We start from the raw sequence: 22,727 nt of genomic DNA on the forward strand, positions 1-22,727 counted from the left end.
CAATTCATCAACCACACTCCGTAGTTGGCTAAAAATATAAATGGATCCATCCAATGTGATGCGTCCAACACGTGACCTGGTGTCTTGCCGACGCGCGGGCGCGTCGCATCGCATTGCATCAATCAGAACTTCATCTCCATCTCCATTTCCATCCACTCCTCCTCTGCGTCTTCCTCCCGGTCCAACCTCCTCTCGTCAATTGTGACCTTCTTACACCCCTCACATTTCAAACAGAATTACACCAAAAGATAGTTAGCCCGCCATGGTGGGCCCTAACGAAGAATTTCAGCTCTTCGATCAGTGCCGCATTTGCATCATCTGCTCCAAGGACCTTAGTCTCGACACAGCACACCAGGTACGCCTTCCCCCTAAATTCTTGTTGTTGGGTATGCATACTGATCTTTCAACCGCTAGTATGCATCGTTACTCGAAGAAAACGGCGGAGAATCCATCATCTACGAACCCCCGGCCACTTTCCCCCCGCTAGAGGAATTCACTCATCTCGTTTCCTCGACCATCGACTTTCCCGACTTCGACGCCGCCAATGATGCCCTGATCCCCGTTGTCAAACCGCAGTGGCTGCACGCCTGTCTTTCGAAGAGAAAACTGGCCAACCCACGGCAGTACAGCCCGGATCCTCGCCTGTTTCTGAACGACGTGGTCGTCACCTGCGGCGACATCCCCGAGGGTGATAAGGATGCGATTGTGGGTGGTGTGCTGGCCAAAGGTGGGCTGTATAGTCCCCGGATGACACACATGGTCACCCACCTGGTGGACTTGACTGCGGATTCCGATAAGGCTCGGATAGCTATTGGCAAAAAGTTGAATGCCAAAATCGTTTTGCCACACTGGTACGTTCGCACACTGATGGTCGGTCACATCACGGGTTCTGACATATGCTTGCTAGGTTCGATGACTGCCTCAAACTCGGCCGGCGGATCGACGAACGTCCCTATACGCTCCCCGACCCGGAAATCCTCCGTGCAGCCCCCGATGCGCCGATCCGTTCGGTCGACAATCGCGATATCGTCGGTGCGTCTACGCCAGAGCCGACCTCCCTGCCGAATGTGATGTCTCCCAACTCCCGGCCGAAGCTGGATGTTTTTGAAGGGAAGCAGGTGATGCTGTGTACAGATCTTGGAATTGGTCCGCATTTGATCGAGTCCATTAGCGACATTATCAAACAGGGCGGAGGCTCTATGACCTCTAATATTTCAACGGCAGACCTGTTGATCTGCCGGTACAGAGAAGGCGTGGCCTATCGCATAGCAGCGCGGCTGAACAAGGATATCGGGAACCTGTCCTGGCTTTACCACCTGATGACGTACAACACCTGGACATCGCCCCTACGGCGACTACTGCACTACCCGGTCTCACGGACTGGCATTGAAGGGTTTCGAGGATTCAGAATTAGTCTGTCGAACTACGTTGGTGAAGCCCGGGCCTACCTGGAGAATCTGATCGCGGCGACCGGTGCCGAATGCACCAAGACCCTGAAGCAAGACAACACCCACTTGATCACAGCCCACGGCAACAGTGAGAAATGCAGTGCAGCGAGGGAGTGGGGCCTTCACGTCGTCAACCACCTCTGGCTCGAAGAATGCTACGCAAAATGGAAACTGCTACCAGTCTCCGACTGCCGCTACAACCACTTCCCGCGCCGGACCAACCTCGGCGAAGTGGTTGGCCAAACACGACTCGACAAGACGGTGCTGGAAAACGTCTTCTACCCCTCGGAAGACTCGACAGAACCGCCCGTTACTCGACCAATGCAAGCGAGAGACCAGAACACCGCAGCGGCCAAGCAGCCATTGTCGGAGAAAGCGACGGAGCTGGACACCGAAATGACGGAGGCACCACCCACCACAACGCCGCGCGCCACGAAGAAGTCACGAAAGAACTCGGATAGCAAAAAGTTGCAGACGCCGGCTCGGATGCGGCTCACCTCGGAGGGCAAGGAGAATGAAACCCCGTCGTCGACGAGCAGTCGCAAGTCCAAGGAGGCCGCCACCGCTCGCCTTCACGGCTATGCTCCGGATCTGGCTTTGTATGAGAAGGAGAAGAAGCGTGTGGGAGGTGTTATTTACGGAGGCCGTCGAGTGACAGATGAGGACCGCGTGATGCTGAACAACAACAAAAAGCGAAGATCGTTGGAGGCGGAGGAAAACCACGATGATGATGATGAGACAGCGGACCCGAAGCGACAAAAGAAAGCCAAGCCGCCTATTACCATGCACCTGTTGATTACTGGGTACCAGAGATGGGTGGGAAACCAGAAGAAAGAGGATGCAGACAAGGTTTGTACAGTCGCCATTCGGCATTTTACTATATACACTGTCTTTGGGATGAAGCGCTAACCGCAAGCAGCGACAACTTCGAGACCTCGGCATCATGATCGTTCAGGACGCTCGCAAATGTTCTCACCTCGCGGCTCCGTCCATTCTGCGGACGCCAAAGTTCGTCAACGCACTTGCGTATGCGCCCATGATCATAAGTGTCGAATTCATCACGGCCTGCCTCAGGAAGGACTTCCTGGTGGACCCGGAAGAATTCCCCTTGAAAGACGACGCTGCGGAGAAGCGGTTTGGATTCTCATTGGAAAAAGCCAAGGCGAACGCCAAGAATAACAGAAATCGACTTCTGTCGGGGTATAAAATCTACTGCGTGGAGTCCATCCGTGGTGGATTCGACGCCTTCAAATCCATCGCCGATGCCAATGGAGGGGATTGCTCGCTTTTCCGCGGCCGTGTGTCGTACCAGTCCCAGCGAGAAGAGAGCGACGAGGCCAGCTCGGCAGAGGAAGACGATCCCAGTCGCAAAGAAATCTACCTTCTCAGCAGCATCGCCAGTGATCATCAGAAACTATGGCCGCGCTTCCGACAGTTGGCGCAAAGCGTGCACAAGACCCCGCGGATCGTCCGCGTAGACTGGCTTCTGGATATCGCTATGTCTCAAACTCTGCACGCCGCGGATGACTATGAGCTAAGTGAAGACATGACGCAGAAGGCGGAGGAGTAGAGTCATGATCGAAACCGAGTGTTGGCTTGGGAACATTTGGTGTCAATAGCCTTATTTCGGGATTGACTTGCCTGTTTCGAAGGCTCTTTTTGTGTCATGTATATTGTTATACTTATTCTCTCTCCATAGCCATAGCGTTCATCATGCAGGGCCATGCGAGCTTTACGAATGTAACGTCTGCGTATTAAAAGAACTTGACACCTTCCTGGCCTTCACTGCCAAAGACCTGGGCCTTGCCCCGTTTGACGAGGACATTGAGAGACCGAAGCATGACGTCCGGGTCCATGCCATGCCATTCTAAACCAGTTAGCCCTAATTCAACCCGACAAATGAACCAGATGATATGATACCTTGCGAGATCGTCGCCTCCCCCTCTAGCAACTCATACACCGTGAGCACGACATTCTTCTGCCCCGTATTCTCAACCTAACCATACCATCAATCAGCCATCCAATCAAGAACCCTCAAGCAGGGAAAAAGAAAAGGAAAGAAATACCCAATCAGCCACCAGCCCGGCCCACTCCTCCGGCCTGCGCCACCAGATCCATGCGACGGATCTCTGATTCGCATCGACCCATTCGGCCCGTTTCCCGCCGCCGGCGGACCCGTCCTCGTCAGCGCCGGCAGCCATCCAGTCGACGATGTCACGGGCGTCGCCGAGCGAGACACGTTTGCGCAGCGTCGCGTTGTGGAAGAGCGGCGATTCCACGGCCTCGATGATCGAGAGGCGGAAGGTCCGGTGGTGTCGGCACCAGGCTTGGATCAGGGCGGACCATTTCTGGAGCTGCGCGGATCGCGTGCTGCGGTTTGGTTGCGGGGTGAAGAACGGGGGGAAGTTGTAGGTTGGGGGGAAGGGGAAGGGGTCGGTTGGTGGGATGGTCGTTGTGGATGTCATTGTTGGGGGGTTGGACTGTTGATAGAGGTGGGGGTGGAGAAGGAGATGGAGATGGACAGTCGATAGAGAGAGAGAAAGAGGCAGAGAGAGACGGAGGGAGGAAGTGTTGCTTATCGATGGATGCACTCGGCAGAATCGAGGGGGTTACGAGGCGGTAGGCGAGGCGGTGTACTAGGGTATTCTTTATCGTTATCTTTCTATCAACTCCTCTCTGAACTACTCTTAACTACTCTGTACTACCCAACATGCATCAACTTTCACACCTCCAAAGCACAAGGTCCCGAGACTACTACCCCCTCCGTGCTTTCTTATAGACGCCAGGGTAGGCGTGCCTGTATCGCCTCCCACTGCGCCTTGTTAATTCCCAAATCCGAGGTCGCGTCTTCTTCCTTCGCTACGCTCGATGCAGATGTCAGCAGATTGGGTATATTTGCCTTTCTTTGATTTGCCGCGATTATGAGCCCATCGCGCATCTGCTTGGCCCAGTCTCTGGCGTTTTGATATGCCGCGACGCCTCTTTCATAGGATTCCAGGCCGAATAACAGGTCATATGAACAGATTTCAGTCATCACATACTCGGTGCGACCGTCGCCTGCGGACTTGATGGGGTGGTGGGCGTATAGTGTGAGCACTCGACGTCCGAACGTCGCGCTGATGGTGTACGCATTCCCGTCGAAAGCAGGTTCTCCTTGCCCCAAGGACTGGAGGGCATGGATCCCCCGGGCTCCTAAGGCACCCCCATAACAGGCTCGGCCCAGGAAGGACGTAGGGCTGGTCGATGGCCCTTTCGCATCGAAGAAGAAGTTGGGGACGATTAGATTGTGGCATGTAGAGGGTTCGACATACTTGTTCAAGAAAGCGCGGATCTCGGAATCCAGCTGTTCAGCGCGGGCCCCGGCCACAGAACCTGGCTTCGCTTTCCCAATAGTCCCGTCGGTTAAGTCTGCAAAGTTGGTGAACACAAATCCACGGGTGCATACCGAGTCAGCACCGTCTGTCCCTTCAATCAGGCGAGTGATTTTCCTCGTCAACTCCGTGACATTTTCGTCCAGGTCGCACTCGGTGGTTGCAGCCATGAACTCTGCATACTTTCCTTCGGAGACTGGTGGGCTGGACGGCCGTTCTTGGGAGAGAATTTTGATGAGCATTGCAAGATTAATCGGTTTTGGTAGCTGCTGACCATCGGGGGGCTTGTAACCCGCCGGGTAGATCCCGTTGGCAACCAAATGCTTTATGAAGTTAGGGCTGTACGCTGTCATTATCGAATCCGTCGACGTGGTTTCCTGGTGATATGTGGACGACGGGTCCATCGTGCCTGGATATCCGTCAGGACACCAGCACTAGCCGGAGAAAATCAGCATCGAACTCTACAGTCGGCCAGAAAACATACTCCTCTAAGATTTGAAAGATCCGGGCCTCCTTTCCGAGAAAACCGTTCGAGGTTTTGCAAATCTCGCGGAGTATAGGTGGAGAGAAGTTCTGGGGCAGACTTGGATGGATCGGGTCGCCAGGGGCTAGAATACTCGTTAGACCTTGTCTCGATCAGACCGCATATTCTGTAAGTACACACCACTGCAGCCATGGCTGATAGGACAGCTCGTCTTGCTCATACAAGGCGTCGCTGGACAAGTAGATACTGGTAATATTGTCCCAAAATTCCGGAGCTCGCCAGTAGGGCTTCTTTTTATAGACCTCGTCGGGGTCAGCGTGAGAGAGCATTTTTCTTCGTTATTTCGGATTAAGAATCTAAAGAAGCCACAGATAGGGAGGGGGGTTCAAACATATAGATGCTTGTTTTGCTTCTTTGACTCGGTATACAAAGACATCGCAGCTTTTTGGGTCTTCTTTTTATAAATAGCCTCAATGCCAACATGACAAAAGGGAACTTCTTATCGACATCATTTCTTTATGTGATTCACAATATTCCAACTACTATAATTCCTTGCTCCTGATCAATCGCCTTCAAAATGCCGTTCTAGACATAGCACAGTGGAGGCGGAGGGTGGAGTAGCGGAGATGGAAGTGACTGACGTTTGGTTTGGTTTTCTCCGAGAAAAATTTCCGCTTTTCCTCTCTTCCTCCCCTTCCTCCTCCCCCACCAGACAATCCACCGACATTTATCGAGAACCACTTCCGAAATGTCCACTCCCCCTGCCAAGCGCCAGAAGTGCGAACCCTCCCAGCGCGGAGGTCAAAAGCGCCAGGGCCGCGACCAGTATCGCAACGCCTCCGCCGACGACACCGCCGCCCTGAAGCTGCCGCAGAAGAAGTTCTTTCGGCAGCGCGCGCACGCCAATCCGTTTTCTGACCACCGATTGAAATAGTATGTTATTTCCCTTGCCGTTCTTTTTGGAATTTTGTTTTCGGGAGCGTGCAGAACTGACGGTTCGGTGGTGCGTCGTAGTCCGCTGAGTCCCGCGCACATGGACTGGTCTTCTCATTTCCCGGCTTTTGTGAACCCGGACCCCGCGCAGACCAATCTCGCCGGGGCGCGCAAACTCGTGAAGGATGTTGAGGTGGTGGATATTGGATGTGGATTCGGTGGACTACTGGTTGGTCTGGCGCCCGTGTTGCCGGATACGTTGATGGTTGGTGAGTTATTCCCACCCTCCCTCGTTTCATAGCGATGTCAAGTCAATGCGCATACTAACCACTCGACTCCAATACAGGAATGGAAATCCGCACCCAAGTCCTCGAATACGTCACAAACCGCGTGAACGCCCTGCGCTCGCAACAACAGCAACTACAACAGAAAGCGGCCTCCAACAACGCAACTCCCACCCCGACGGCAGACCAATCGTCGACCGCCACTCCTACGAATCCCACCGATACCCCGACGGCGGCCGCCTCGCCGTCCACCCCGACAGCTGCAGCTCCAGCTCCGGAAGCCGAGTCCGCGGGCCCCCTGGCCGGCGGGTTCCAGAACATCTCCGCGCTGCGCAGCAACACGATGAAGTTCTTCCCGAACTTCTTCGGCCGCCACCAGCTCTCGAAGATCTTCATCTGCTTCCCCGATCCGCATTTCAAGGCCCGCAAGCACAAGGCGCGCATCATCTCCGAGACGCTGAATGCTGAGTATGCGTATGCGCTGCGGCCCGGTGGCTTGCTGTATACGATTACCGATGTCGAGGAGTATCATCGCTGGGTGCTGAGGCATTTCCGGGATGAGTCGGTGGTGGACGGGGAGGAGCAAGAGGGTGGAGTGAAGGAGTTGTTCGAGAGGGTGTCCGAGGAGGAATTGCAACGTGACCCCTGTGTCAAGGTCATGATGCAGGAGACGGAAGAGGGCAAGAAGGTTACCCGGAACAAGGGGAATAAGTACGTTGCAGTGTTCAGGAGAAAGGCGGACCCGGAGTGGCCTGCTTAGAGATTGGCTCCTTTGCCAAAACCCGGAAAGAAAAATGGATAGACGTTTGCATATAATATTTGGGGGTATATACGGTGTTTCATACAGGCATTATATTTGCATTGTGCGAGAATAAGGGGAGTCAAATGACCCCGGGAGATCAAAGTTGAGACATGCATTGAATGTATGTAAGAAATCATGCAACTAAAACTAATCAAATGTGCAACTCCCGCTTGTCGCATATGCAAATCATCAAGAAAAACTCCGCAAATCTCAACGTGCAGTAATGTCAAAAAGAAAAGACAAGAAAAGATAGACAAGGTACGAAAGCTCAGGACAATGGATATCCCGGGGACATAATCATATCTATCATGCGGAGTCATCCGCTGAATGCAAATTCCAAGGTTAAGGGCTGGCCTTTAATCGGATGCCTTCGCATCGCTCGCAAACAGCTAATTGGACTGGACCGCCAATGATACGACCTTTGGCGGTTCGTCTGGGCTCGCCCTCGCGAACGAAGTATCTCCCGTCGGTGCCGAGTTCGCTGCCACATTCATGGCAGTTGAAGCACTCGTCATGCCACTGCCCGCCAACCGCCGTCACGACAACGTCGTCTAGGACCGGTTTCTTGCAGCCGAGACACCGAGGAGCAGTACGGCGCGAATGGCATTGCAAGCACCATGCAAATCCATCCTTCTCCACGAATGGAGTGTCCTGATCAAACGGCTGTGCACATAAATTAGCAACCATACTAGTGGAATCCAAGGGGTCAGGGCGTAAGTACATCACCACATTCGGCGCAGAAGAAATGGCCGACGTGCCATTCTGATCCGCATGCCACGACAACCTCCCCTTCGATAGGGGTCTTGCAGCTCTTGCATCGAGGGCTGAAGAGCTCATGGAAATCAAGATGACAGTAGAATCTCAACGAGCGCGCCTCTTCATCGTATCCTGACGCGTCAGCCAGTCGTTCTTGTCGCTTGGCTTCTGGCTCCTGGTAGAATGCAACACATTCAAGGGCCGTTTGGCAATGGAAGCACACAAAACATTCCGGGTGGAAACGTGTTCCGGCAGCCGTCACAATTCTCCCCGCAATAGGAAGCGAGCACGATTCACATTTTGCCGTTGGGACTCCGGAACGAGTATATGCTGACAGCCACCGATCCTGCAAGGTACGCATGGGCTTCCTAGGGGATGAGCTGGAGCTATGACCACTCTTTGGTGGAGCTGGGCGAGCTTTGGGGGCGGCCTGGGTTGAACCACCACCCATCTCAGATAGAGTAGGCTCCTTGTCATCCGGTATGTTGATGACCGGAATCGAAGGCGGCTCCGAGACTTCTATCGTAGGCGCAGCAGGTGCCACAGGGGCCGTTGGAGCGACGGGTTCCTGCTTTGGGGGCGCTTGCGCCTCGGTCGGTCTCCAGGCCGGTTCAAAACTCACAATCGGCCGGCCAGTGCGGTCGCTGACGGCTGTCGGCATGGGAAGTTTGCTACTGCGATCTTTGAGCTTCTTACTGGTGGCCGCCCTGATATCGTCACTGCGAATCTCCAGTCCCTCTTTCATGGCGACATCGGGCTCCTCATTGGCCTCTTCGCCGGGAATCGATTTCGGTGTCGGGTCATTGGTTTTGTATTCGGCATTGCGCGATTGGGTTGGAGGGTGCTTATGAAGCTCAAAGCGAGACAGCTTATCAACAAAGGGAATGCTACCCAGTCGTCCAGGAAGCGGCCGTGAACCACGAGGAACAGCGTTGCGTGGCTTGGACCTCAGAGCAGAAGAGTCAGACCTTGAGAAATCGGGGCGCTCATCCTCTTCTTTGCGGGGAGAGCCAATAGGCTCCTCGTATATCTGATCATTGGGATTTCGAAAGATACCACGGTTCGAATCACTACCGACATTCGTGAGACCAAGTCCGCGAACGCCATCCCTGGATTTTGGCGGACTTTGTTGTTCACGAGGCATTGAAAAGTTCATTCGGAGGTTCTTTCGCAGCGAGCCATATTTCCGGGGGCTGGTTGGTTCAGTCGAGCCAGGTCTTTCTTCCTGTTGCGTGGCGCGGGTGGGACTACCAATGGATCCCTTCACGCCCGCACCAGCTGAAGGAGCCTCGGACACAGATGAGCGGAATAGACCATGTCGTCGGGGACTCGGAGGCCCTGAAGGCTGGGAAGGGGGGTTGCTCTTCGATGGCGACCCTCGAAAACGATCAACATCAGGGTTGCGATAAGGAGCGTATGGGTTCTTCGAGGCCATGTTCGGGTTCTGATGCATCCACACGAGTTCCGTGGCTTCGTCCTGAGCCGCCCGATGAATCCGAGTCTCGTCATCTTCCTCGTCGTGAACACTCATTTCCTCCAACGCATCTCGCAACGATCTCGCCTCCTCTCTCTCGAACCGACGTTGGTTGCTCTCACGATACATGCCGGGAGAAGGGGGACTGAAACGAGAATGCACCCTAGTCGGCGAGACATTCTGACGGACCGGAATTGTCCTTGGTTCCTGCACTAGGGACCGTCCTGCTGAGCCATACAGGGAGCCTCGGGGAGAAAATGGGCGATGGTTCGATAGTGAGCTGGTGGCTCGGGGTGGATCAACATCGGCCGCTGGTTTAGTCGGCGACCTTGCAGAATTACTGTACGTCGACATGGCGGACGCAGCTCTTGGGGGTAGTTCGTCACGAGAACCGGACACCGATCCGTTCGATTTCGCGGGCAGAGGTCTGGATCCGCTCGGACGTGCTGGACGATTTGTCCGTAGATCTTTTAAGTAATTTGCTATATGGAGAAGGGTGCACGACCCATCTGTTAGTCTCCAATGCATCACACCGCTACTTGAAAAAAGGAGAATTCCATGACTCAGCCAGCAATGCAGACTCACCGATCTGGTCATTCGACATGTACGACGGCCCAGAAGGGGAAACCTTCCGCTGGCCATCTTTGGCCTTCGCATGGGGGAGGTAGGATCTGTGCATCATTCGGGGCAATCAATTGGTGTCCTTAGTTCTTCCCAGGATTATCCAGGAGAATTTCAGGCAGGTGAGTTGGCGGTCGTCAGGACCAGAGCTGTGAAGTCAGTCTAATATAGTACTCGGCAGTGATAACAAGATCATCGGAGCCAATTGGCCCGCAGACGGTGGCTGGGGGGATGTGAAACCAGGATGGAGCGGGCTAAAGAGATCTCTCTGACGGATCTGGGATGGATTTAATTAAACGTCAGAAGGGCCGGCGGGAGGCTTAAATCTGTTAGTGGCAGCCCGACAGTCGATGACTGCATCGCCGACCTGCTCGACGACAGCGAAGCAGGAGGAAGCTATGACCAATCGAGGGGAACAACAACAACACCCGCGCAAACCACGCAAACACCCCCGTTTTGGGACTGGAGCCGTCGCGAGGCAACGCGGGGTGCTGAGTCATCCGGCTCCCACGCTAGTCCCGATCCGGAGACTTCCTCGGCTGGAGACTGATGCCTGGCAGCCTGATGGCCTGGTAGCCTCGTGGCCTGGCAGCCTGACAGCCTGACAGCCTGACATATGCCGGTCTTCCTCATCCAAGACGACGGCATTCATTCTCTTGCCGTCACAATCAGCTGGTACTATACTCCAAATCTTCTTCACTTTCCCCAGATCGTCCCCTTTACCCCAACTTCCCCCCACCGGCTCAGTCGGCACCAGGACCACCTATCCTAGTCCATGGTTTCGCACCGGTCCTCTCCACCCGGCGAGGCAGTCCAATGACGATTCTTGAATCCTGGCAGACTCGGCCATTTGGCCGACTTCCTGCGGCCAAGGCCTCGCTAGCTGGCCAGGAAGTGATGGATTTACTACCTCCTACTGAATCCGTGACACATTAGTTGCAATTTATTCGAGATGACTTCGTCCTCTCTTTCTCCTACTCCAGAATTCCAGGTTTATTGATCATGCGGTTATAAATGTCCGAGTCTTCTATCATTCGTGTGCAGTCTTAGCTCCAGTCGATTCGTTGGGCTGCTATAGAAGGCACGTCGCAAATGGCCGATAACACTCCAATCGATGTGACTCATTCGCGGGACCCTGATCGAAGTGATCCGATTTCCAGGGTCTCGCCTCATGACTCCAGGATTCGTCCAGACCAAGACAGCTCGCCTCCTCTAGAAGCGCAACGGAAAGCGGGTGCCAAAAGCCTTGAGACCAAATATCAGCAGGATGTCGTGCCCGACGGTGGGTACGGCTGGGTCTGCGTTGCGTGCGTGTTCTGGATCAATGCCCACACATGGGGGATTAACAGCGTCAGTACTGCATGAAATCTTGCGTCAGTCGAACTCTCAGCTAACCGAGGCAAGATATAGAGTTATGGTGTATTCCTCTCCCACTACCTCTCGCACGATGTATTTCCCAACACCTCGGCATTGTCCTATGCCTTTACCGGCGGTCTCAGTATCTCATGTGCACTTCTAGTTGCTCCGCTGGCAACTTACCTCATTCATGTCTTTGGGACCCGACTGGTGCTCAATCTGGGTGTGTTTTTTGAGACTATTTCCCTAATCGGATCGTCCTTTGCCACCCAGCGGTGGCATATCTTCCTGAGCCAAGGCGTCTGTTTCGGATGGGGCATGGGCTTCCTGTTCGTCGGTAGCGTGGGAATCACTCCCCAATGGTTCCTTCGCCGGAGAAGCCTCGCCATGGGCATCAACGCTGCCGGGTCCGGCCTGGGAGGGTTAATCTACTCCCTCGCGGTGGGCGCCATGATCCCTAGATTGGGCCTGAGTTGGGCCTTTCGGATCCTGGGTATAATCGCCTGCGTGGTCAACCTGGTTGGGGCAAATCTGCTTCGGGACCGGAATAAGGCCGTAGGAAGCCGCTACCAAGCCTTCCATTTACCGTTGCTTAAACGCCCCGAGTTCATCTTGTTTCTTGGCTGGGGAGTCCTCAGCATGCTGGGCTACGTCGCGGTGCTGTTCAGCGTGGCCAATTTCGCTCTCTCCGTCGGCCTGTCATCCCACCAGGGCAGTATCGTCAGCGCCCTGCTTAATCTGGGCCAGGGCCTTGGTCGACCCTTCGTGGGTATGTTCAGCGATAAACTTGGTCGCCTCAACATCGCCACGTTCCTGAGCTTCCTCTGTGGGCTATTCTGTCTGGTGATTTGGATCTTTGCGCGGAGTATGGGTGTGGTTTGCTTTTTCGCGGTTCTTGTTGGCACAGTCGCAGGCACATACTGGGCTACTGTCACGCCGGTCCTCGCTGAGATCATGGGCCTGAGAGACCTGCCCAGCGGGCTCAGTATCAACTGGATCATTCTGGTTGCGCCTACCACGGTCTCCGAGGCCATCGCTCTCCTCTTGAGAGACAACGACTCCAAGGACTCCGTCTATCTGAGGGTGCAGATCTTCACGGGTTTCATGTACATCGGCAGTTCAATATGCCTGTGGGTCGTGAGAGGCTGGAAAGTCGGGGATTTGATTCGAGCTCAGCACGAGAAATCGTCGGCAATGGCTGCACAGGGTTCCGTTATAGAAGAAAGTCGTTGCGATGTCGAGGGAAAACATGACCCTTCAGTGCCACCACCGGTTCAGCCCGATCCACAGTCACCTTCGGTGCAGCCGTGGTCTCTACCCGTTTTACTACGTGGCATGGTGGCTTGGAAAAAAGTATAAGCACGGTTTCGGATAGAAACCATGGGTTTTAAGATACAAAAATCAATCCAACACTAGATATGTAATCAACAGAGTCTACGAACGTATGTCTCTGCGGGAAATGATCAACCAGGCAGTTATACATAATGGAGCCTATGTTATACCGCTAAACGCCAGAAATTCCGTGTACAATGCACATCCAAGTATCATCATAGTAGGCACACTTTTCTTTTTCCTTTTCCTTTTTTTCGTCTTTAAATTCAGCTTCCCAGCACTAGGACACGTACTCTTCTCTTTCCTGCACCCCGGCCACTGTCTTCCTTCACGGAGCTGACGTTGACTTGAACTCGCTGGAAAAGTTCAACTGTCATACCCCGATCCTTATCGGACTGACCCTTCTCCGAAACATGAAGAATGTATTCTTCGTTGTCAAAATCACTCTCACGGCGCGTGACCAGTTCTCGTCGCTGCTCGACAGATCGGATGGCCTTGTCGCCTGGGAGCACGAAGTCCTCCAGGCGGACGACGCCCTCGATGCCGAAGCGCGGTACAAACACAACCACTCCGTTCTCAAACACCCGCATAACGTATCCTTCCTCGTCGATACCAGCATCCACACCGTCCGCGGCCATCTTCTCTCCGCGAGCTTTGAGGGCCTGTCCAACGTAGTACTCAATACTGGCGCGGCCAGCAAATTGGGCATTGCGATGCCGGTAGTTGATGTTGCGGCAGATGTCCTCCAATCGGTTGCGGGTCATGACACCATCAATAGACGCCCGGCCATCTTCACCGTCGTAACCGATGGCAGACGCCAATTGACGGTGAACCAGTAGATCGGCGTATCGTCTAATTGGTGAGGTAAAGTGGGTGTAAATGGGCGATGCCAAACCATAGTGGCGGAACTCCGACTCGGCATGGGCGCCGGCGCAGAAGTACTCTGCGGAGGTCATGCACCGGGTGGCAAGAATACGAACCAGGGTATTAAAGAAGGGGTTCTTCTCATCAACGCAGTTGTCCAGCGAGTCAGCAAGAGCCCGGGAACTGGAGACGTCGAGTCTCATATCCCGCTTCTTGGTCAGCTGGTTGGTGAGATCTTCGAAGTTCTGTGGCGGGGGAGTGGCGTGTCGTCGTAGTAGGGCGGTTTGGGAGAAACTGTCGTAAATCTTGGCCGCAACTGTGATGTTGGCGTGAAGCATGAACTCCTCCACAAGACTGTTGGTCTCCAGCATGGCCTTGGTCTTGACATCGGCAAGTGGGTCGCCAACCTCATCGTTGTCAGCTTCGATGCGGACTTCGGGTGAAGCAAGGTTAAGCGCTCCTGCATCCATACGCTTCTGGCGGAGAATCTTGGAGAAACGCAGCAGAGTGCGCATACTCTCTGTCAATTCGTCCTTCTGGGAAGAATCGTCAATGCGTTTTTGGGCCTTCTCATAACTGAAGGCTTCCCGAGATTGAATAACAGATTTCGTGAAATCGGCAGAAACAACCTCTGCGTTAGGAGTCATTTCCCACAGGACAGAGAAGGCATAGCGTTCCACGTAGGGCTTGAGGGAGCAAAGATCTGTACCCAACAGATGCGGAAGCATATCGATACGCTTGTCCACCAGATACACGGTCGTTCCACGTAGGCTCGCCTCGAGGTCCATGGAATTGTTCGGCTTGACAAAGTGTGACACGTCCGCAATATGGACGCCGACTTCAAAGTTACCATTAGGCAGCGGTCGCGCGTGGAGGGCATCATCAATATCTTGACAGCCCGGGGGATCGATACTGCAGATGAGAAGGTCCCTGAGATCTCTCCGTCCGGTCCAACCGATGTCCTCCTTGCTGGCGGGAACCTTCCAGTCGTGCCCTTCAGCCGGGAGACAGTCCAGAACTGCCTTGGGGAATGGCTTATATTGCACATCGTATTCTAGGAGAAGGGCCTCTGTTTCCGCCCCCTTGGTCTCGAGCTCTCCCAATGACCGAATAAAGTGGCCCGTCGGGTATCTAGAGTCCCGATCCCAGGCATCGATCGTGACAAGAATACGCTGCCCAAGAAGATCACCGGCTTGCCTAGTGCGAACTCTGATTTTCGGGACCTTTTTGTCCATGGGCAAAACGAATACATTTTGCTGTCGTCGTCCAGAGCTTGCCTGGGCTCCTGTGGAGCCCGAGTCGACATGTCCGACGTATTGTCGCCAGTTTCGCTTCATCACACCAACAACTTTAGCTGTCGGTTGAGGCTTGCCCTCCGAGTTCTTGCCGTGGGCCTTTTTGACCTCTTCCTGCAAAGCCTTTCGCTCCTTTTCAGGAACCACCGCCTCGTTATCCCCCGCATCGGGGTTGTCGTTCTTGGTTACTGCTTCTTCATCGACAAGCTTGGTTGAGGGCGACTTCCACTGATCCTGAGGGAGCACTTCGATCACAACGACATCCCCGGAAATAGCTCGATTGCTGTTATCCCGACCCAGGATAAGCAGGGGCTTATCGAACGCTGCGACGTTGACGGAGCCTTCCAAGTAGTTGTATGGCGAAACGTTGAAAACACCCTGATGTAAAGTTCCAGCCCGGATCCCCGTCATAAGCTTCGACATGGTGTAGTACTCCGGGTAAAAGAGCTCTCCACGCGCACCCTTGGCTTCCCGCGCCTCCCTAGACTCATTGATCATGTCGAGCAGCCTGTCAGAATCCTCCAAGCCGGCAACATAATCCGGCAGTGACAAGGCTGTCACACCCTCCTCCTTCGCCTTTCGCAAGCTGTCTTTATCATCCGTAATCACCACAATTGCGGGGATTCCCTTCTCTTTCTTTCCCTTTCTGAGCGTTGTCTGCAGATGTTCCGTGTACCATTTTGCCACGGCCCGCACAGCTCGATCGTTGCGATCATTTATCGATTCGTTCTGTTCCCTACGAACATGCGTTTCCAGTCGGAACTCGTTAAAGAAAAGGTAAAAGCGCTTATCGTCGGTTTTGATCAAGGAAAGCAGACGGTTGTAGAGGGGTAGAGACTGGTTCTTCAGCTCCTCGAGCACCGTTTGAAGAACAATCACATCGTAAAAGGCTCCGGTATGTTCGAAAAGGTCCATTCCATTCAACAGCGCATTCGTATCAGGGACAAGGTAGTGGCCTCGGGGGAAGGCGCTGGTACCGGCGGGCTGGTCGGAAAGAACAAAAGGCGTAACTGGTTTCGCATTAGCCACCGCTGTCCAGAACCACCGCGGATTTCAGATTCCCTTACTGTTTCCATTTGCATCAGTCGGGGCGACATGCGGGCATGTCGAGCACAGCTTCGATGAGCACGGAATATCCTGTCGTAGGTAAAGCTCACGAACGATCTTTTGCACCTTTCCACTTTTCGTGGACCGGACGAAGATTTTGCTGGTGACATTTGCGGCGTGCGGATCCGAAGAGAGATCCCTCCTAAGACTCTTCATATTTGCTGGAATCAGCCCGACTTGCGGTCAGGTCGACTTTTGCTTGACAAGGAGAGAATATCGCGGCCGATGGTTGCGGTCGGTGACGTTCTTTTCAAGTGGTTCCGCCAGCCGAAGCGCATTCGAGATGCCCGTCCGAATCGGGCAAGTCTGCCGATCGATGCAATCGCCATCGCCGGCCGGCATGAGGGAATGGAGGCATCGTCAACCATCTCAAGGAGCGGCCTATTCATCTTATTCTATAGAATCTTACGTCTATTCGATCTTAATATATAAATAACTAGAGAAACATGGTCATCGCAGTACGAAATTGTCCTCCAATTACCCCTCTAGTGATTTACTAATCCATAGTGAACAGGCCGTGGGGCAGTTATGCTCGACTGCGAGTATGACTGCGAATCTGGCCCAATGTCAAACATTGGTGCGCAAGGCAGTTGCAGCTGGTGCTAAAGTAACACTGTTATTACTCCCATCTCCTGAATGGTTCACTCATCAAGGAACAGGCGCTGTTTCTTCCTGAAGCATCAGACTACATCGGTTCGTCCGCTGCTGAGTCCGTCTCACTTGTTCGTTCCGTGCAAGAAAGTGAGTTTGTGTTGGGCCTTCAAAAAGAGGCCCGGCAAGCGAACTTGCACATCAATGTGGGAATCCACGAGCCTGCTCCGGATGGTCGGGTAAAGAACACTCTAGTCTGGATTGACGAGAAGGGTGTCATTTCCCAACGATACCAGAAGATTCATCTGTTTGATGTAGATATCAAGGATGGTCCAGTACTTAAAGAAAGCTCGTGGGTGTTTCCTCTAATTCATGGCGTGAACTCGTGGTAACATTGACTCTCTGTAAAGGAGCGTTGAAAAAGGCATGGAAATAGTGCCTCCTTTCGAAACGCCTGTTGGACGTGTCGGTTTGTCCATCTGCTTTGACGTAAGTCATAGAGGAATTACATATGACATTGATAGAAGATCCAGTTGGCTCATCTTATTGCAGTTGCGTTTCCCCGAAATCAGTCTGGCCCTGAAACGACAAAATGCACAGGTCATCACATACCCATCGGCATTCACGGTTCCTACGGGGCGTGCGCATTGGGAGACATTGCTGCGAGCTAGGGCCATTGAGACTCAATCTTATGTGATTGCGGCAGCCCAGGCCGGTCCTCACAACGAGAAAAGACGAAGCTACGGTCATTCGCTGATCGTAAACCCTTGGGGAGAAATTGTGGCACAGCTCGGAGACGAGTATCAAGAGCCACAAATCGCGGTTGCGGATATTGACTTTGACCTTTTAACCAAAGTCAGGCGAGAGATGCCCCTTCTCAGGAGGACAGATGTCTACCCGGAAGTTTAGGAATTGGGTGCGCATTTCTACTCTGATCACGATTGTAGATAAATGTTCTTTATCATTGAGTATATGAAATCTCACGGCATATTCGCTGATATTGTTCCACGCATTAGACAAACCAGGGGATACCATGAGAAAAATCATTTAATTTCCGACCTCTAAGGCAGAACATAGAAAATAAATTTCGGGATATACGTCCACATAGTACATGAAATGAAAGAACTAACTGAAAAAGAAAGAGAAAAAGAACGAGTAATTCGAATATAAAAGGCCTGTCTAGAGCCGGACCGGCAAATCGCATCTGCTGGTACAGTACAATCCCATCCCAATTTTTCGTCCATGTCCGATCATTCTATGTACAGCGTACAAGGCAAACTCCGGACCGAAACAGTCTATTTCTTGACCTTGTCAGGGTCCTCCAGGATACCCTCGGCTTCCAGCCTCCGTCGGGCTTCCTCCAAAGCCCACGTTTGTATCCTGGCATGATGTTAGTTCTCTTCAAAGAAATACAGATAATTCATTTCGGCACAGCCATTGAGGGACTCGGAAAAGGCCGTCCTCATGACAAGCCAGAGCCAAAAGGGATCAAACATACGAGGTATCCGGCTTGAAGACATATGCGACTCCCGCAGCGAGGAGACTTCCAATGAATCCATAGTACCACATGTTCTCCCAGCCTTCCTTCTGGTACTTCTGGCCGGGCTTCACGCCGAACAGCCAGCCGGTCGGGGGGTCGTAGTGATCACCATGATCCGCCGCACGGAGGTTGCTGCGAGTAGAAAAGCCCTGGGCGGTCCGGGGCGTGCGGAGGAGAGCGCGCGCGCGAATGGAATGCGTCAATGACCGAGCAGACATTGTGGATGTGTAATTGGTCGTCGAGGTTCGGAAAACTCTGGGGTTTCAGGTGTTAAATGGTAGGACAGGCGGTGGCGGGTTAGAAACCCCTGTCGGATGCAGCAAGGCAGGGACTGTTGGAACCGGGTGCCAAAATTCAGTAATCGCCTCGACCAGCGATAACAACAGCCGGCGCAATTGAACGGCTTCGGATTTGAATGCTGCGTGGGAGTCGCAGGGGGTGACAGGTGGAGGGGTGACGGGATCGAGACAGCGGTTGATGTTCAACGAAGCCGCAAAAGGCCGGCGGATTGACGGAGTCATCGCGCTAGTCCCCATCGGGCCAGTTTGCAGGCCCGGGTTGGTGCCCTTTTCCCCAGGCATCAGCTGATGCCCCAGGTGTCAGCCACGCGCGACGCGTCCCTCCCTTATCGCATCTCCAACTGAAACGCAATTGCAGCGCGCAGTTGCCACTCTCCCATGATCCCAATGGTGCACTACAATACCTCCTTCTTTTAACGTGGCCCTCCCTCATTAATATTCGAGTTTGTGTCAGTGTGCCGCTTGGTATCGTCGCCAATTGGTATAATTCTCCGAAGACCCTCAGTTGTATTAACGCATAGCTAATCAGCAATTAAAGACCTCCACCGAGATGCGTGTTGCTCTCATACAGAGGCACGCAAAGCATTAACCATGCATCCCACGAATAGTGGCAAGCGATCCTACCCGATTTCCTCCTATTCGCGCTCGAAGCTCAGTGCATTTCGGTATACAAGCAAGGACGGAGCAGACCCTGCGAAATCACCCACGAAGACGCCATCGAAAAAGGAGCATGCCAATAAAGAAAATCAGTCCTCATGGCTGAATGGGGTGGTGGTACCTCCTGCTTTGGATGAAAGCAAAGAGGAATCATCTCTGGGTGCAGCTGAGTCAAAGCCGGTCAAAGAATGTCCTCAGACCCCGGGAAACAGGATACCTTTGGCAGACCTGATCGGCAATGCTGAAGACGCTATCACTCAAGCTCCTGGCCCTCAATTCACGCCAGAAGACTATGTGACCTGGCAGCATGTGCCTGCGAGCTCCAACCAGGACCCTATGTCTCAAACGCCTGCGATAAAGGGCAGAAAGCGCTGCCACAGCTCATCCCCGACTAGCTCGCCATTGGCTGGGAACTCCAAGAACGCACGAAAAGGGTCTTTTGATTTACAAGCATACCAAGGCCTGATAAAAACCCCTCAGCATGATCTTGCAACTGAACTATGGAACAATTATGTGGGCAAGATGGGTGCCAATGGCAATAAAGAACTCCCTCCTCGACTACCCAACCTTCCATCGTCCTCACCTCAAACGCCTGCGTCGCTCAGAGCGGGTCGAGATTCATCTGGGCTGCGACGGTCGACCAGCTGTCTTGCTGAGTGGCCTAACTCCGCGGCGAAGCGGAGAAGGGTAGATGGAGAAAAATTAGGGACTGGTCGTGGAATTTTCTCGCGGACAAAGAGCAGCCTGGCAGATTCGAGCAGCTTCAATCCCTCAAAGATCAACTTTCTTGTTCAAAAGATTGAAAGAAGCCTTCGTGATACCCCAGCGGCACAGCCAGATCCCTTAGGCTCGTCGCCTATACCAGCCAGCAAGAGGGGACAGAGAGATCGATCAGTATCACCAGTGGTTAGTAACAAAGCACCTCAGCATACGACGCAAAGCATTCCAGAGAATGGGGATCAACTGGTTCCACAGCCTCAAAGCAGAGAAACAGTGCAGAAATCCTCGTCTGATTTCGGAGACGATGACCTGGATGATGACGATTTTTTTGGTCTTGCGCAAGCTTCTATGGATCCATTCGTGGAACCAAGCCAACATGGCACCGGTATAGGGACCATGAATCCCGAATACGCCGGCACGTCAGCCCCGGTCAACCAGCAAAAGCCGCCGGATATGCAATGCACCTATCACTCTATTACGATGGAGTCAGCGCCGGCCAGCAACATTGACAACAAAACCGAATATACCCTTGATGCTGATGAGTTTGATGATGATTTTGATGAATTTTCGGATAATATCGAAGACATCCTCGCTGAATGCGATGCAACCCAGAATACGAAGTTAGCAAGGCCTGCAGCAAAGAACTACCTGGCTTCCAACCATTCTGGCTCGTCAATGAAGATTGACAAACCTGTGCCGCCGGTCGAGCCGGTAAATGGGACTAGCAAGCCAGTTGAGGCGTCTTCGGGCGACGAGTTTGACGATGAGGACTTTGACATGGATGCTATCGAACAGTCTATGATGCAGTCAGGTGAAAAAGGGTCAAACCATGTTTGTCACTCTTAGTGGGTATATATCTATTAGATATTCGCTAAGTATTCTATAAATAGACCTTGGACAGTCGACGGGCCATTAAGCGTTATCTTATTATTGATGTGGCTGAATCTACTTATGCAACCCCTAAAGGTCGCATCCAGCCAGAGCAGGTCTGCCATGCATTTCTCGAAAAGCTATAACCTCCATGACTAACACAGTAAGCAGGTGCTCTTAGTACGTGATGAGAGAACTAAGCAGAACAAGGTTGTTGTTTTGCGGGAGTCATGGTTCGATAGCCCCTGCAACAAGGATTTGTACATCCATCTGATCGGCGATTTCGACACCAACGGTCATTGTGTTGTCGATGACTCTCACAACATGATAATCCTTCACCCAGATCATCTTGTTTCGGCGACCATTGTTGCAGACTCGGTCGGCTGCCAGCGACGAGCTGTTCTTCAAGATCGTATCAAAAATACTGGCGACATTGGAAAACCCCAGGTTTTTGGAAACATATTCCATGAAGTATTCCAAGAAGCCATGAAGACCAATCAATGGGATACCGCATCGCTGAGGTCTCTAGTCGAAGTTGTTGCTGTGAAGCATATCGAAGAGTTGTACTTGATTCACATGAGCATTGCGGAGGCAGTCGACTACATGATGAGCAAGGTTCCAGCCATGATGTCTTGGGCAGAGCGCTTCCTTAGATCGCAACCAAGTGTGAGTATACTTAGAGCTGCCCCCATGATAGTCTTTTGCTAATTTACATATCTTCAATCAGGCCGAATCTCTTGTTGAGGATCGAAACAGTACGAAATTGCGCCTAAGCATCAGCAAATTGCTCGAAGTTGAAGAGCATATCTGGTCCCCTATGTACGGTCTGAAAGGGAATATCGACGCAACTGTGCAGGTTGCCTGTCAAGAAGAAGGAAGCCAAAAGAATCTTGTTGTCCCACTCGAACTCAAGACGGGTAACAGAGACACAAACCAAGCTCATAGGGCTCAAACAGCTCTCTATACCCTACTGCTGTCTGATCGTTACGGTTAGTGCACCTGCTTCCTCAATACCTTTGACATCTACTCATATTTTCGGGCCCATCCCTTCAGACCTGGACGTTACATTCGGACTACTCTATTATCTCGAAACAGCAAAGATATTCCGGATTCGAGGGATCCGGCATGAACTCCTTCAAATGATACAGGCACGAAACCGTGTCGCGGGATATATGCGCCAAAGAACTGAGCTTCCGCCCATGATCAAGAGAGCGGGAATGTGCAACAGATGTTTCTCTAAGACACCTTGTTTCATTTACCACAAACTTGCAGACGACGGCGATGGGGAATCGAGCGGTTTGGGCGACGAATTCGTGAAGGCCATGGAGCATTTGAATCCCCAGCATCGTGATTTCTTCCAGAAATGGGACAGTCTGCTCACCAAGGAAGAACAAAGTATGATGAGGTTCAAGCGAGAACTCTGGACTCTCCTAAGCAGTGAACGAGAGGCTCTTGGTCGATGCTTCGGAAACATCGTGATTGAACCTGGGACAGCTTACGAAGACAAGGACGGAGTAAAGATCAACCGTTACCGGTACACGTTCGTCAAGAAGCACGCCTCAGCGAACTTCTCATTTACCGAGTCTCAACTTACTGTCGGAGAACCGATCGTCATTTCGGATGAGAAAGGTCATTTTGCCCTTGCAAACGGTTACATAGTGCAGGTCAGCACCCAACGGATTACAGTTGCTGTGGATCGAAGACTTCAGAATGCCAGGTCCAAAACTAAGGGGTTCGATGCCAAAAGCAACCAATCTTTCAAGGGCATAATGGAAATACTCGATAACGGTGCCACCCAGCCAGGTGCATCGTCCTTGGAGCCTGAGGAAGAAGTCACATATCGACTGGATAAAGATGAGTTCAGTAATGGGATGGCTATTGTTCGGGCCAATCTGGTCGCCATGATGGAAAGAGATCTCTTCC

General features: G+C 52.7%; 10 protein-coding genes across 10 annotated transcripts; 5 read left to right on the top strand and 5 right to left on the bottom strand.

Moving 5' to 3' along the window:
* The first annotated feature begins 140 nt into the window (after positions 1 to 140).
* Positions 141 to 3,195, top strand: P170DRAFT_466157 (BRCT domain protein). Its single transcript, XM_024852392.1, has 4 exons — positions 141 to 355; positions 415 to 851; positions 908 to 2,297; positions 2,368 to 3,195. The coding sequence occupies exons 1-4, from the start codon at positions 263 to 265 to the stop codon at positions 3,016 to 3,018; spliced, it is 2,571 nt and encodes an 856-aa protein (XP_024702042.1). The 5' UTR covers positions 141 to 262; the 3' UTR covers positions 3,019 to 3,195.
* A 7-nt stretch (positions 3,196 to 3,202) lies between these two features.
* P170DRAFT_477612 (ESCRT-II subunit protein VPS25) lies at positions 3,203 to 3,913 on the bottom strand (the record flags this gene model as incomplete). The annotated part of the gene is made up of 3 exons (XM_024853489.1): positions 3,203 to 3,315; positions 3,369 to 3,444; positions 3,515 to 3,913. 3 exons carry the CDS (start codon positions 3,911 to 3,913, stop codon positions 3,203 to 3,205), a joined length of 588 nt encoding a protein of 195 aa, XP_024702043.1.
* A 232-nt stretch (positions 3,914 to 4,145) lies between these two features.
* On the bottom strand, positions 4,146 to 5,519 carry P170DRAFT_438443 (uncharacterized protein). Its single transcript, XM_024849601.1, has one exon. The coding sequence runs from the start codon at positions 5,221 to 5,223 to the stop codon at positions 4,222 to 4,224; it is 1,002 nt and encodes a 333-aa protein (XP_024702044.1). The 5' UTR covers positions 5,224 to 5,519; the 3' UTR covers positions 4,146 to 4,221.
* Positions 5,520 to 6,013: 494 nt separating this feature from the next.
* On the top strand, positions 6,014 to 7,475 carry trm8 (tRNA (guanine46-N7)-methyltransferase). The gene is made up of 3 exons (XM_024845813.1): positions 6,014 to 6,236; positions 6,318 to 6,505; positions 6,583 to 7,475. The coding sequence occupies exons 1-3, from the start codon at positions 6,052 to 6,054 to the stop codon at positions 7,278 to 7,280; spliced, it is 1,071 nt and encodes a 356-aa protein (XP_024702045.1). The 5' UTR covers positions 6,014 to 6,051; the 3' UTR covers positions 7,281 to 7,475.
* Positions 7,476 to 7,641: 166 nt separating this feature from the next.
* On the bottom strand, positions 7,642 to 10,540 carry P170DRAFT_221384 (LIM domain protein). Its single transcript, XM_024842861.1, has 3 exons — positions 10,138 to 10,540; positions 8,044 to 10,034; positions 7,642 to 7,985 (listed from the first exon to the last, which is right to left on the bottom strand). Exons 1-3 carry the CDS (start codon positions 10,232 to 10,234, stop codon positions 7,665 to 7,667), a joined length of 2,409 nt encoding a protein of 802 aa, XP_024702046.1. The 5' UTR covers positions 10,235 to 10,540; the 3' UTR covers positions 7,642 to 7,664.
* Positions 10,541 to 10,815: 275 nt separating this feature from the next.
* P170DRAFT_387630 (MCT family MFS transporter) lies at positions 10,816 to 13,022 on the top strand. The gene is made up of 2 exons (XM_024845814.1): positions 10,816 to 11,523; positions 11,584 to 13,022. The coding sequence occupies exons 1-2, from the start codon at positions 11,266 to 11,268 to the stop codon at positions 12,886 to 12,888; spliced, it is 1,563 nt and encodes a 520-aa protein (XP_024702047.1). The 5' UTR covers positions 10,816 to 11,265; the 3' UTR covers positions 12,889 to 13,022.
* Positions 12,984 to 16,356, bottom strand: P170DRAFT_387631 (exosome catalytic subunit DIS3). The gene is made up of 2 exons (XM_024845815.1): positions 16,088 to 16,356; positions 12,984 to 16,030 (listed from the first exon to the last, which is right to left on the bottom strand). The coding sequence occupies exons 1-2, from the start codon at positions 16,281 to 16,283 to the stop codon at positions 13,128 to 13,130; spliced, it is 3,099 nt and encodes a 1,032-aa protein (XP_024702048.1). The 5' UTR covers positions 16,284 to 16,356; the 3' UTR covers positions 12,984 to 13,127.
* A 145-nt stretch (positions 16,357 to 16,501) lies between these two features.
* Positions 16,502 to 17,712, top strand: P170DRAFT_457236 (carbon-nitrogen hydrolase family protein). The gene is made up of 5 exons (XM_024851702.1): positions 16,502 to 16,585; positions 16,642 to 16,734; positions 16,787 to 17,070; positions 17,129 to 17,207; positions 17,271 to 17,712. Exons 1-5 carry the CDS (start codon positions 16,574 to 16,576, stop codon positions 17,625 to 17,627), a joined length of 825 nt encoding a protein of 274 aa, XP_024702049.1. The 5' UTR covers positions 16,502 to 16,573; the 3' UTR covers positions 17,628 to 17,712.
* Positions 17,713 to 17,892: 180 nt separating this feature from the next.
* On the bottom strand, positions 17,893 to 18,726 carry P170DRAFT_438449 (uncharacterized protein). The gene is made up of 2 exons (XM_024849602.1): positions 18,217 to 18,726; positions 17,893 to 18,098 (listed from the first exon to the last, which is right to left on the bottom strand). Exons 1-2 carry the CDS (start codon positions 18,474 to 18,476, stop codon positions 18,014 to 18,016), a joined length of 345 nt encoding a protein of 114 aa, XP_024702050.1. The 5' UTR covers positions 18,477 to 18,726; the 3' UTR covers positions 17,893 to 18,013.
* Positions 18,727 to 18,905: 179 nt separating this feature from the next.
* Positions 18,906 to 20,982, top strand: P170DRAFT_221441 (bifunctional ATP-dependent DNA helicase/ssDNA endodeoxyribonuclease DNA2). Its single transcript, XM_024842862.1, has 3 exons — positions 18,906 to 19,038; positions 19,096 to 20,920; positions 20,976 to 20,982. Exon 2 carries the CDS (start codon positions 19,149 to 19,151, stop codon positions 20,778 to 20,780), a length of 1,632 nt encoding a protein of 543 aa, XP_024702051.1. The 5' UTR covers positions 18,906 to 19,038; positions 19,096 to 19,148; the 3' UTR covers positions 20,781 to 20,920; positions 20,976 to 20,982.
* Positions 20,983 to 22,727: the final 1,745 nt, after the last annotated feature.

Source organism: Aspergillus steynii, assembly GCF_002849105.1.
Source record: "Aspergillus steynii IBT 23096 chromosome Unknown P170scaffold_6, whole genome shotgun sequence".
Taxonomy (NCBI): domain Eukaryota; kingdom Fungi; phylum Ascomycota; class Eurotiomycetes; order Eurotiales; family Aspergillaceae; genus Aspergillus; species Aspergillus steynii.

Bases quoted from the DNA above. Each gene is read 5' to 3' on its own strand.
- P170DRAFT_466157 (XM_024852392.1), top strand. From the start codon at position 263: ATGGTGGGCCCTAACGAAGAATTTCAGCTCTTCGATCAGTGCCGCATT. The intron at 356-414 runs GTACGCCTTCCC...TTCAACCGCTAG, and splicing joins GTCTCGACACAGCACACCAG to TATGCATCGTTACTCGAAGA. The intron at 852-907 runs GTACGTTCGCAC...TATGCTTGCTAG, and splicing joins AAAATCGTTTTGCCACACTG to GTTCGATGACTGCCTCAAAC.
- P170DRAFT_438443 (XM_024849601.1), bottom strand. From the start codon at position 5,223: ATGGACCCGTCGTCCACATATCACCAGGAAACCACGTCGACGGATTCG.
- trm8 (XM_024845813.1), top strand. From the start codon at position 6,052: ATGTCCACTCCCCCTGCCAAGCGCCAGAAGTGCGAACCCTCCCAGCGC. The intron at 6,237-6,317 runs GTATGTTATTTC...GGTGCGTCGTAG, and splicing joins TCTGACCACCGATTGAAATA to TCCGCTGAGTCCCGCGCACA. The intron at 6,506-6,582 runs GTGAGTTATTCC...ACTCCAATACAG, and splicing joins GCCGGATACGTTGATGGTTG to GAATGGAAATCCGCACCCAA.
- P170DRAFT_221384 (XM_024842861.1), bottom strand. From the start codon at position 10,234: ATGATGCACAGATCCTACCTCCCCCATGCGAAGGCCAAAGATGGCCAG. The intron at 10,035-10,137 runs GTGAGTCTGCAT...TTCTCCATATAG, and splicing joins CATGTCGAATGACCAGATCG to CAAATTACTTAAAAGATCTA. The intron at 7,986-8,043 runs GTACTTACGCCC...TTATGTGCACAG, and splicing joins TCTGCGCCGAATGTGGTGAT to CCGTTTGATCAGGACACTCC.
- P170DRAFT_387630 (XM_024845814.1), top strand. From the start codon at position 11,266: ATGGCCGATAACACTCCAATCGATGTGACTCATTCGCGGGACCCTGAT. The intron at 11,524-11,583 runs GTCAGTACTGCA...GGCAAGATATAG, and splicing joins ACACATGGGGGATTAACAGC to AGTTATGGTGTATTCCTCTC.
- P170DRAFT_387631 (XM_024845815.1), bottom strand. From the start codon at position 16,283: ATGAAGAGTCTTAGGAGGGATCTCTCTTCGGATCCGCACGCCGCAAAT. The intron at 16,031-16,087 runs GTAAGGGAATCT...ATGCGAAACCAG, and splicing joins GACTGATGCAAATGGAAACA to TTACGCCTTTTGTTCTTTCC.
- P170DRAFT_457236 (XM_024851702.1), top strand. The intron at 16,735-16,786 runs GTAACACTGTTA...ATCAAGGAACAG, and splicing joins CAGTTGCAGCTGGTGCTAAA to GCGCTGTTTCTTCCTGAAGC. The intron at 17,208-17,270 runs GTAAGTCATAGA...ATCTTATTGCAG, and splicing joins GTTTGTCCATCTGCTTTGAC to TTGCGTTTCCCCGAAATCAG.
- P170DRAFT_438449 (XM_024849602.1), bottom strand. From the start codon at position 18,476: ATGTCTGCTCGGTCATTGACGCATTCCATTCGCGCGCGCGCTCTCCTC. The intron at 18,099-18,216 runs GTATGTTTGATC...ACATCATGCCAG, and splicing joins GTCTTCAAGCCGGATACCTC to GATACAAACGTGGGCTTTGG.
- P170DRAFT_221441 (XM_024842862.1), top strand. From the start codon at position 19,149: ATGCATCCCACGAATAGTGGCAAGCGATCCTACCCGATTTCCTCCTAT.